The sequence below is a fragment of the Bombina bombina genome, chromosome 3, assembly GCF_027579735.1.
Source record: "Bombina bombina isolate aBomBom1 chromosome 3, aBomBom1.pri, whole genome shotgun sequence".
Lineage (NCBI taxonomy): Eukaryota > Metazoa > Chordata > Amphibia > Anura > Bombinatoridae > Bombina > Bombina bombina.
In genome coordinates, this window is record NC_069501.1 from 1,215,791,081 (window position 1) to 1,215,804,990 (window position 13,910).

General features: G+C 36.6%; 1 protein-coding gene across 3 annotated transcripts in view; it reads left to right on the top strand.

Annotated features, from left to right (window-relative positions):
- The window catches only part of TENM4 (teneurin transmembrane protein 4), a 953,133-nt gene that overhangs the window by 866,146 nt on the left and 73,077 nt on the right, over positions 1 to 13,910 (top strand). Inside the window, exon 21 of one of the 3 annotated variants that reach the window (XM_053708673.1) lies at positions 802 to 822. The exons of the other annotated variants lie outside the window; for them this stretch is intronic. Coding sequence (XP_053564648.1) covers positions 802 to 822 — 21 coding nt within the window. The remainder of the gene's footprint in view (positions 1 to 801; positions 823 to 13,910) is intronic. 3 annotated transcript variants of the gene reach the window in all.

The following is a 13,910-nucleotide window of genomic DNA, read 5'->3' on the forward strand; positions in this document are numbered from 1 at the left end:
ACATACATAAATACACACATATGTACATATACAAATACATACATACACACATCCATACACACACGCACATACATACATACATAAATACACACATATGTACATATACAAATACATCCATACACACACACACACATCCATACACACACGCACATACATACATACATAAATACACACATTCGTACAAATACATACATACACACACACATACACGCACATACATACATAAATACACACATACGTACAAATATATACATACACACACACATCCATACACACACGCACATACATACATACATAAATACACACATATGTACATATACAAATACATCCATACACACACACATCCATACACACACGCACATACATACATACATAAATACACACATACGTACAAATACATACATACACACACACATACACACACATACATACATAAATACACACATACGTACAAATACATACATACAAACTCACATATACACGCACACACACGCACACACACGCACACACATGCACACAAATACATACATACATAAATACACACATACGTACATATACAAATACATCCATACACACACATACACATACGTACATATACAAATACATGCATACACACACATATATACATACACACATACACATACACACACATATATACATAGATGCACACACATACATACATACACACATACATACATATATTGGCATACACAGTTTGCTATCCTTGTTATTAACTTTTTTCTGTCTTTTCTGACTTTTACTAATACCTTTTTTTTCTCCTGCTTTCTTGTCTTCTGTCAGAAATAAAGAATTCAGACATAGGTAAGCATTTGGGATTTTTTTCCTTTTGCCATGCTGCTTTATAACCAACTGTAGCTCCTTTTATTTTCAAATGACTCAATAAGAATGAAGCTAACATGATTTAAAATGATGTAGTTAATCAGTTCTACAAGTTGACAACCATTAATCTCAGAGATGCAATCCACATGCGTGCAGTGCTTAGTATTCTGTGTGGTTATATATATATATATATATATATATATATATATATATATATATATATATATATATATATATATATATATATATATCTAGTCTCCCTATATATATATATATGATATATCAACATAAATTCTAGCTTATATTTTCCTCTTACTTTTGAAATATCAATGAACCAAAGTATGTAGACTGTAGTATGTAGTATGTAGATATATGTAGACTAAGTAGCAATTAAACATGGTAATAGCATTTTCTTATATGAAGATCAAAAACTAATCATTTTTTCACACATATTGCTATCTAGTATGTTTCAGGGCAGAACTACCATTGGTGTAGCAGGGGCCCATAGCACCAGTCTGTGCACATATACGTGTGCAGAATGTGTACAATCTTAATGCAGGGGAGCCTTTTATTAGTGCAGGTAGCAGGTCTATCTATATGCTCAAAATTAGACCACTGCTTCTTACACCCTACGCCACCTCTGAGGTGGCGAATAGAGAAATCACTGATAGCTTGCTCGCTCTCGGTGATTGACAGTCCCTTCACTTGCGCGATTGGTCGCGCCAATAAAGGGGCAGGCATTACACACTCATCGGAGTGTGTAATGATAAATACAGGCCAGCGGATCTACAGATCCGCTGCCCGAATGCAGCAAAGGCGTGCAGACAGGTTCACAAGTTGAGAAGCTGTCTGCCCGCCTTTTAATACATGTGGCCCTATAAATTGTATATTATTACTATTGCTTACTTCTAAGTTACCTTGTGGGGGGGGGGGCAATAAAATGTTGCACTAGGTCTCCTCTATTGGGAAGGTCAGCTACTGGTATGTTTATTTCACTTCAAGATTCCAAAAAGCTTTTTATTTTTTTGCCTCTGCTTTCACAAATATGTTGCACTTCTAACCAGGACAACCGCTTTATGTATTTGTGCAGTGGCACAAGATAGATGCGCATACTTCATGCCATTATTTTTCATGTAAATATTTTGTAATGTTTAAAACAACACTTTAAGTGCATGATATTATGCCCTGCAGAAAGTGTTCAAAAAACATCTCTGTAAGTGTAATCACCAGAAGTCAGTGTTAGTGGAGATGCCAGCAGAACTGAGTGACATGCATTCAGGCATCACAAAGATAATCTAGAAAAAACACAAGGCCTGATCAAAATGGATAGCACATTCCCATGGGGCTTCCTTACTCTCATGGGTGGAAGCCACTTGCTTAATGTGAGTGACATGCAGGTAAATGAAATTATATCCCAGCAGCACGCTCTCAATGGAAGAGACACAGATGGAACGCAGACTGCCAACGCGGGCTTGTCTTGAAGGTCAGACTATTTTATTTAGCAAGAAAAAACTGTGTCATTTGTAGAGATGAGATCTGTCCTCACATTAATTGGATAACTGACTAGGGATAGTCAAGGATAAATCAGGAAGAGGAAAATTTATTTTCACAGCTGTCCTGTCAATCAAATTAATGTGGGTTCCAAAAATCTTCAAAATGTTTCTATATTATAGATAGAGAGAAAGACTCAGAAAAAAAGGATTAGATAGATAGATAGATGAAAAAAATCCAAGCAGTATTTAGTATTATTAAGTATGTTAGCACTGAATTTAATTCATTAACAGTCTTTCCAGTTTCTATTTTATATTGTAGAGCTCACTAATATTTCATAGAAATATAGATTTTGACAGCAAAAAAGAACCAAAAAGCCCATATTTGCTTTTGTACTGTAAACTTAAAGTGATGGTAAATGTGAGGTTTCCAGAGTCAGTCTGATTAATTTATGTGCATTGAAACAAAGTTGTACACGCTCTTGAGTAGATATAAAACATATGTTTATTGTAACATTTAATTATGTGCCATAATTACCCTAGTACACATTAATAATTATTTATATTTTATTTACTGTTTTAAATATTTATAGTGTTTACCATACCGCTGTTTAATAGTCCCTCTGCCCCCTTCCTTTCTCTGTAGTGCAGTGACATATAGAACGGTCCCACCTGCTCTATATGTTGTAATTAATGCGCACGCGCATTGCCCCTTCAGTGTCTCTCAGGAATGCACTAGTTGGCACAGATCCATGTAAACAGTGAATTGAAACCCAAGTTCCAATTCACTGTTTACAACTAGATTGCTGTTATTTCTCTTCAGGTGTCATTGCGCATGTGCTCTGTGTCTTCTTAGTATTGGTAGAGCGAATAGTCCTGTGGACATTAGATTGAACAATCGAATGTTGATGGAACAAAAATCCATTAAAATTCGGTAATCGAATGTTATTTCCAGTTTTTAAATGTTACTTAAGTTTTTGAATGTTCATAATTAGATTGAATATTCACATTCAAAATTTTCGAATGTTACATTCGATTTAACAATTACTATTCAGAAGTTCAATAGTTCATGTGGTAGGGAATTTAGTAACTTGATAGATAATAGATACAAATATTGATTGACATTTTTCTATTTTGAATATTGTTTCATTGCAATATAACATTTACAGAGCGTATTAGAAATACTATTAGAAATATATTGATTCAAATTATGCAATATTTTAATTAGAAAAATTTGAATTGAATATTACATTTAAAGATAGCATTAGATTTACTATTATTAAACAAATTTTAGAATGTTGCATAAACATTCAAAATTCGAAACAAACTAATGTGTTAAAAATTGTTTCATTTTTTGAAAGTTGCAAAATATTCGCCCATCCCTACTAAGCACTATAGGGAAGCAGTGTTTGTAACAATCCTTTTAACCATTTTATACATCGTTGAGCACTAGAGTGAGCAGTTTTTGCAAGAATGTATAACTAATATTAAACATGCATTTCTGCACACAAAAAGGCTACTTTGTTCATTTTCAAATGTAACAGTCTAATTTTAGCATTCAGAATTTTGACTTACATTAAAGGGACAGTCAAGTAAAAAAAAAAACTTTCATGATTCAAATAGGGCATGTAATTTTAAACAACTTTCCAATTTACTTTTATCACCAATTTTGCTTTGTTCTCTTGGTATTCTTAGTTGAAAGCTAAACCTACGAGGTTCATATGCTAATTTCTTAGACCTTGAATGTCGCCTCTAATCTAAAAGCATTTTGACAGTTTTTTTACCACTAGAGGGAGTTAGTTCATGTGTTTCATATAGATAACATTGAGCTTATGCACAGGAATTTACTGAGGAGTGAGCACTGATTGGCTAAAATGCAAGGCTGTCAAAAGAACTGAAATAAGAGGGCAGCCAAACGTGTATTATTATAACTGTATTGGTTATGCAAAACTTGGGAATGGGTAATTAAGGAATTAAAAAACATTTGTTTTTTCACAAAAGGCTATTTTTTTTTCTTCAAATTAACATCTGAGTGTTCATATTTTAGTGTTCAATTATTACTTCTCATAGACTTCAATGTAAATGAATCAATATTCAAACATAGTATTTGAATGTTGACATTTGTTCCATAGAAACATTCAGATGTCAAAAGGAACATTTTTTTTTTTAATTGGAATGGCAAAATTCCCCAAATGTCTTCTCCACACCTGAGTTAGCATGTCCCTGCCTCTGAGGAACCATGGTTTGATTATTGTCTGAAATAACATTACGTAAAGTTATTTAAGTTGAAATTTAAACTAATACAGAAACACTAGTTTTGTACTTCCCTCTAAAGTGCGCTGGCTGATAATTGTGCCCTCATAATTCTTATTGGCTAATAGTTTTGCACAGATATGTCTTTTTACAATTTGATTCAGTTTAAAGGGGCAGTCTAGTCAAAATTAAACTTTCATGATTCAGATAGGATATGCAATTTAAAACAACTTTCTAATTTACTATTATCAAATTTTCTTTGCTCTTTTTGTATTCTTTATTGAAAGGTAAACCTAGGTTGGCTCATATGCTAATTTCTACGCCCTTGAATGCCACCTCTTATCTCAGTGCATTTATACAGTTTTTCACAGTTAAACAGCGCTAGTTCATGTGTTTTATATAGATAACATTGTGCTCACTCCCGTGGAGTTACTTATGAGGCAGCACTGATTGGCTAAAATGCAAGTCTGACAAAAGAACTGAAAAAAGGGCAGTCTGCAGAGGCTTAGATACAAGGTAATCAAAGTATATTAATATAATAGTGTTGGTTATGCAAATTCTGGAGTAGGCTGTCCCTTTAAATTGTAACAGCTTTTACTTAACAACATTTTTTCAGTGAAAAAAAAAATCATCATATTCAACGTTTGTTCTTTCACTTTGATGATACAAGATTTTTTATTTCAGTACAAGTATATATACTGCGTACTGGTGTATATACTTAGTACAGACATACAGTATATACTGAGTACTGGTGTATATACTTAGTATATATGCCACTACTCAGTAATTTATGCCTGTACTAAGTATATACGCCAGTACTCAGTATATATGCCTGTACTAAGTATATACGCTAGTACTCAGTATATAGTCCTGTACTGAGTACAGGTGTATATACTGACTACTGGCATATATACTTAGTGCAGGCGTATATACTGAGTACAGACGTATATACTTAGTACAGGCATATATACTGAGTACTGGCGTATATACTTAGTACAGGCATATATACTTAGTACAGGCATATATACTGAGTACTGGCGTGTATATTTAGTACAGGCATATATACTGAGTACTGGCGTGTATATTTAGTACAGGCATATATACTAAGTACAGGCATATATACTTAGTACAGGCATATATACTGAGTACTGGTGTATATACTGAGTACTGGTGTATATACTTAGTACATGCATATATACTGAGTACTGGCATATATACTTAGTACAGGCATATATACTGAGTACATAGTACAGGTATATACACTGAGTACTGGCGTATATACTTAGTACAACATATATACTGAGTACTGGCGTGTATACTTAGTACAGGCATATATACTGAGTACAGGCATATATACTTAGTGCTGGCATATATACTGAGTACTGGCGTGTATACTTAGTACAGGCATATATACTGAGTACTGGCGTGTATACTTAGTACAGGCATATATACTGAGTACTGGCGTGTATACTTAGTACAGGCATATATACTGAGTACTGGCGTGTATACTTAGTACAGGCATATATACTGAGTACTGGCGTGTATACTTAGTACAGGCATATATACTGAGTACTGGCGTGTATACTTAGTACAGGCATATATACTGAGTACTGGTGTATATACTGAGTACAGGCATATATACTGAGTACTGGTGTATATACTGAGTACAGGCATATATACTGAGTACAGGCATATATACTTAGTGCAGGCATATATACTGAGTACTGGTGTGTATACTTAGTACAGGCATATATACTGAGTACAGGCATATATACTTAGTGCAGGCATATATACTGAGTACTGGTGTATATACTTATTACAGGCATATATACTGAGTACTGGTGTATATACTTAGTACATGCATATATACTGAGTACTGGCGTGTATACTTAGTACAGGCATATATACTGAGTACTGGCGTGTATACTTAGTACAGGCATATATACTGAGTACTGGCGTGTATACTTAGTACAGGCATAGACAAAAAAATAAAAAATATGAAGAGAAATAGTGCCTATGAACTATAAAATGTTAAATGGGCACAATAAAATCAATTATATAGCCCAAACATGCCGCTAAACAGCTATGGTGCAGACCCTTATACGTACAAATATTCAAAGGGACAAGGAAGAAATATAAAAAGGATCCAAGAAAATCCTGTTAAAAAGAAGGGAATTTAGCACTCTTTTCCAATTTTTTTTAAAGAAAATGTATACACCTCTTGCACAGTGACTGCTTTGTGGCACTACCTCCAGAATGTCTGGTACAAAAGGGGTTAACAAGTCTGGTTGATTGTAGCCGGCGCCTTTCTTTCCCTGCATTTGTATGGAGAACTGTTCTACCAATAGCGTGCTAACTCCGTGATCATGTGACAGGCTAGCCTGCTGTTAGGTTCGATACTCACAAAAGTACTTTTGGTATCAGAATCTTTATATGCACACCCCAAGGCAGAACATGCAGTGATCTGAGATGTCATTGCAGAAAATGCAGCCTGTCTGCAGAAAGAACAAGACACATGCAGGAACTGTTAGTGCTTTAACGTTACAGTGCTGCTCCACATCAGGCTGTTTTCTTCAAACAGAACTTTGCTCTGGCTGCATTGTGTAAGTTTTACTTAACACAGCGCATTCACAGCAAAGTGCTGTTTGAAGTCAACAGTAAAATATGCAGTAGTGCTGCAAAGCAGTAGCACATTGATTGTCGAATGGCTCTCAGATTTTTTCAAATTCGCTCCCTAGCCTTTTCCAGTCTGCAAAGTCTAAGACAATGCACCTTTTTTTATTACTACATTTCTATTTTAGACCAAGTGGAAAGGAAACAAATTTATTAATTTGCAATCCAATTTTCAACTGCTGCAAAATATTATAAAACTTCAAAAAATGCTTTATTCTCCAGTAAACCAACACATTGCACCTGAACTGTTGCTTTAGTGTAACTGCCTAATGTAATACTGAGTACTGGCGTATATAGTGAGTACTGGCATATATACTGAGAACAGGCACATATACTGAGTACAGGCATATATACTGAGTACAAGCATATATACTGAGTACAAGCATATATACTGAGTACAAGCATATATACTGAGTACAAGCATATATACTGAGTACAAGCATATATACTGAATACAGGCATATATACTGAATACAGGCATATATACTGAATATAGGCATATATACTGAGAGTGAGTACAGGCGTATATACTGAGTACAGGCGTATATACTGAGTACAGGCGTATATACTGAGTACAGGCGTATATACTGAGTACAGGCGTATATACTGAGTACAGGCGTATATACTGAGTACAGGCGTATATACTGAGTACAGGCGTATATACTGAGTACAGGCGTATATACTGAGTACAGGCGTATATACTGAGTACAGGCGTATATACTGAGTACAGGCGTATATACTGAGTACAGGCGTATATACTGAGTATAGGCGTATATACTGAGTATAGGCGTATATACTGAGTACAGGCGTATATACTGAGTACAGGCGTATATACTGAGTACTGGCGTATATACTCAGTACAGGCACATGTACTGAGTACAAGCACATGTACTGAGTACAAGCACATGTACTGAGTACAGGCACATGTACTGAGTACAGGCACATGTACTGAGTACAGGCACATGTACTGAGTACAGGCACATGTACTGAGTACAGGCACATGTACTGAGTACAGGCACATGTACTGAGTACAGGCACATGTACTGAGTACAGGCGTATGTACTGAGTACAGGAGTATATACTGAGTACAGGCATATATACTGAGAGTGAATACAAGCGTATATACTGAGTACTGACGTATATACTGAGTACAGGCGTATATACTGAGTACAGGCATATATACTGAGTACAGGCATATATACTGAGAGTGAGTACAAGCATATATACTGAGTACAGGCGTATATACTGAGTACTGACGTATATACTGAGTACAGGCTTATATACTGAGTACAGGCGTATTTACTGAGTACAGGCGTATTTACTGAGTACAGGCGTATGTACTGAGTACTGACATATATACTGAGTACAGGCACATATACTGAGTACAGGCACATATACTGAGTACAGGCACATGTACTGAGTACAAGCACATGTACTGAGTACAAGCACATGTACTGAGTACAAGCACATGTACTGAGTACAAGCACATGTACTGAGTACAGGCGTATATACTGAGTACAGGCGTATATACTGAGTACAGGCGTATATACTGAGTACAGGCGTATATACTGAGTACTGGCGTATATACTGAGTACTGACATATATACTGAGTACTGGCGTATATACTGAATATAGGCATATATACTGAATATAGGCATATATACTGAATACAGGCATATATACTGAGAGTGAGTACAAGCATATATACTGAGTACAGGCACATATACTGAGTACAGGCACATGTACTGAGTACAAGCACATGTACTGAGTACAAGCACATGTACTGAGTACAAGCACATGTACTGAGTACAGGCGTATATACTGAGTACTGACGTATATACTGAGTACAGGCGTATATACTGAGAGTGAGTACAAGCATATATACTGAGTACAGGCGTATATACTGAGTACAGGCGTATATACTGAGTACTGGCGTATATACTGAGTACTGGCGTATATACTGAGTGCTGACATATATACTGAGTACTGGCGTATATACTGAATATAGGCATATATACTGAATATAGGCATATATACTGAGTACAGGCATATATACTGAGAGTGAATACAAGCGTATATACTGAGTACTGACGTATATACTGAGTACAGGCGTATATACTGAGTACAGGCATATATACTGAGTACAGGCATATATACTGAGAGTGAGTACAAGCATATATACTGAGTACAGGCGTATATACTGAGTACTGACGTATATACTGAGTACAGGCTTATATACTGAGTACAGGCGTATTTACTGAGTACAGGCGTATTTACTGAGTACAGGCGTATGTACTGAGTACTGACATATATACTGAGTACAGGCACATATACTGAGTACAGGCACATATACTGAGTACAGGCACATGTACTGAGTACAAGCACATGTACTGAGTACAAGCACATGTACTGAGTACAAGCACATGTACTGAGTACAAGCACATGTACTGAGTACAGGCGTATATACTGAGTACAGGCGTATATACTGAGTACAGGCGTATATACTGAGTACTGGCGTATATACTGAGTACTGACATATATACTGAGTACTGGCGTATATACTGAATATAGGCATATATACTGAATATAGGCATATATACTGAATACAGGCATATATACTGAGAGTGAGTACAAGCATATATACTGAGTACAGGCACATATACTGAGTACAGGCACATGTACTGAGTACAAGCACATGTACTGAGTACAAGCACATGTACTGAGTACAAGCACATGTACTGAGTACAGGCGTATATACTGAGTACTGACGTATATACTGAGTACAGGCGTATATACTGAGAGTGAGTACAAGCATATATACTGAGTACAGGCGTATATACTGAGTACAGGCGTATATACTGAGTACTGGCGTATATACTGAGTACTGGCGTATATACTGAGTGCTGACATATATACTGAGTACTGGCGTATATACTGAATATAGGCATATATACTGAATATAGGCATATATACTGAGTACAGGCATATATACTGAGAGTGAGTACAAGCATATATACTGAGTACAGGCACATATACTGAGTACAGGCACATGTACTGAGTACAAGCACATGTACTGAGTACAAGCACATGTACTGAGTACAAGCACATGTACTGAGTACAGGCGTATATACTGAGTACTGGCGTATATACTGAGTACAGGCGTATATACTGAGAGTGAGTACAAGCATATATACTGAGTACTGCGGTATATACTGAGTACAGGCGTATATACTGAGTACAGGCATATATACTGAGTACTGGCGTATATACTGAGTACTGGCGTATATACTGAGTACTGGCGTATATACTGAGTACTGACATATATACTGAGTACTGGCGTATATACTGAGTACTGGCGTATATACTGAGTACTGACATATATACTGAGTACTGGCGTATATACTGAATATAGGCATATATACTGAGTACAGGCATATATACTGAGAGTGAGTACAAGCGTATATACTGAGTACAGGCGTATATACTGAGTACAGGAGTATTTACTGAGTACAGGCGTATGTACTGAGTACTGACATATATACTGAGTACAAGCATATATACTGAGTACAGGCACATATACTGAGTACAGGCACATATACTGAGTACAGGCACATGTACTGAGTACAGGCACATGTACTGAGTACAAGCACATGTACTGAGTACAAGCACATGTACTGAGTACAAGCACATGTACTGAGTACAAGCACATGTACTGAGTACAGGCATATATACTGAGTACAAGCACATGTACTGAGTACAGGCATATATACTGAGTACAAGCATATATACTGACTACAGGCATATATACCGAGTACAGGCATATATACCGAGTACAGGCGTATATACCGAGTACAGGCGTATATACCGAGTACAGGCGTATATATCCCGAGTACAAGCATATATACCGAGTACTGGCGTATATACTGAGTACAAGCATATATACTGAATACAGGGCAGGCTTATATTAAACTGTACCAATCTGTTCTTTATGGAAGTTTTTGCTTCAAATCTGTTTAGTCCTAATGTAGTTCTTATCCTGACATCAATGAGAAAATTAAATCTGTTATTTTAATGGCCTGAAACATATTGCAGGCAGTGGTGGTCTGCTTGTTTGCAAAACAGCGCACGCGAGAAGCAATGGTCTTGCATTTAAAACTTCTGATTATCCTTCATGTCTCCCGCATTTTACAGAGAGCAACATATTGCAGTATCATGATCCATTTCTGTGCATCAAGAAAATGGCTTTGTATCCAAATTAGACCATTTTAAAGCAGCAGTTTATTTTTGTGACAAATAAAATTGGCCTTTTCCAATAACAAACACGCTGAACTATGTAATGATATAGCTACACCACAGCGCGGCTTTTTAGAAGTGATCCTTAAAGGGACATATCTGTGGTAGTAACTTCATAGGTCACTTTAAATACAATTAGATGTATTTTTTATTATATAGACATTTGTACAAATGCATCTGTTCAAAGTTATCGTTGCTAATGTGACTTTGAGGGCCTTATGACCTCTGGCGAGATGATCTAATACGTCTCGTCAGTACTGTGAGGTCCCTCAAAGACTTTTAAAAAGGCATTTTTTTTCTTGAGAGTTGTTTATCTTTCTATACTGAGTTCTGGGTGTTAAAGAGAGAGATCTACATTGCAAAATAATGCTCAGAAATGCATGCCGGCGAGTTTTTGATCATAAGGCCCCAAGTGTCAGTAACTCTGCATGCCGGCAATGCCATAATGATGCCACCAATGTCACTTAGGGTCATAACTAGAGGCTAATGCCAAAGGCCTTCATACTTCAGTCCAAAAGATGTTCAAAGCTGTCCATCCTAAGGTAGCGTGAATTTCAAGTAAATAAATCCAATGATCAAAGAACAAAATCTTGAAGTGTAGCAGTGGAACACAGAAAGCAGGGTCTTTAACCCAAATTCACACCAGGATACGGCTGCTCTTTTTCTTAACCCCTAAAGGTAATGCTAATGATCAAACGTTTCTGCAAAGAAAGCAAACAAAAGGGCGCCTCCCGTGTGTATCAACGATTCCAAATGGTACTCGTATTGATTCAAATATATTCAGGGTACTCACATTTGGTAGTAGCACTCAATTGTGCTTATAGACGTAGACTGAAGATTTGTAGTGCTTAAAGGTACACTGAACCCAAATTTTTTCTTTTGTAATTCAGAAAGAGCATGACATTTTAAGCAACTTTCTAATTTACTCCTATTATCAATTTTTCTTCGTTCTCTTGCTATCATTATTTGAAAAAGAAGGCATCTAAGCTTTTTTTTGGTTTCAGTACTCTGGACAGCACTTTTTTATTGGTGGATGAATTTATCCACCAATCAGCAAGGACAACCCAGGTTGTTCACCAAAAATGGGCCAGCATCTAAACTTACATTCTTGCATTTCAAATAAAGATACCAAGAGAATGAAGAAAATTTGGTAATGGAAGTAAATTAGAAAGTTGCTTAAAATGTCATGCTCAATCTGAATCACGAAAGAAATTTTTTGGGTACAGTGTCCCTTTAAGCTCACTATTCTCCAGCAATATGGAACTCCAATGTGAGGTGTGTTGAAGGTAGCAAAACAGGAACCAAACAGTTTGTTGAATGTTAAATTTAAATTTAATCAACAAAAAGTGGTTAAAAAGTTCATATAGACCCACAAAGAAAAGGGTATTAACAAATTGGTTAAACCTTAATGTAACGCAATGCATTTCTCTGCTTACAAGCAGTTTCCTCAAGCTTGTACTCAGTGTATATTATATGCCTGAGGAAACATGCTGGAGAATAATGAGCTACTACAAATCTTTAGTCTGCTACTATAAGTACAATTGAGGGCTGCTACCAAATGTGAGTACCCTGTATATATTTTAATCAATAGGAGTACCATTTGGAATTGCTGACACACACAGGAGGCGCATTCTTTGCAGAAACGTTTGATCATGCTTGTGCATTTGCCTCCAGTACGGGCTCTAAGTGTTAGTAACTCTGCATGCTGACAATGCCATAATGATGCCACCAATGTCACTTAGGGTCATTACTAGAAGCTAATGCCAAAGGCCGCATACATAGGCATTTGCCTCCAGTACGGGCTCTACGTGTTAGTAACTCTGCATGCCCGCAATGCCATAATGATGCCACCAATGTCACTTAGGGTTGTTACTAGAGGCTAATGCCAAAGGCCGCATACATAGGCATTTGCCTCCAGTACTGGCTCTAAGTGTTAGTAACTCTGCATGCTGACAATGCCATAATGATGCCACCAATGTCACTTAGGGTTGTTACTAGAAGCTAATGCCAAAAGCCGCATACATAGGCATTTGCCTCCAGTACGGGCTCTAAGTGTTAGTAACTCTGCATGCTGGCAATGCCATAATGATGCCACCAATGTCAATTAGGGTTGTTACTAGAGGCTAATGCCAGAGGCCGCATACATAGGCATTTGCTTCCAGTTTTAGCTCTAAGTGTCAGTAACTCTCAATGCCGCCAATGCCATAATGATGCCACCAATGTCACTTAGGGCCTGTACTAGAGGCAAATGCACATGTACGCGCCTTTGGCCATATCATCAGCAAGTTATAAGGCTGTTATTACTTTAAGGAAAAGTATTTTTTAGCACACAAGTTTATAGTGTACTCCAAACATAGAAAC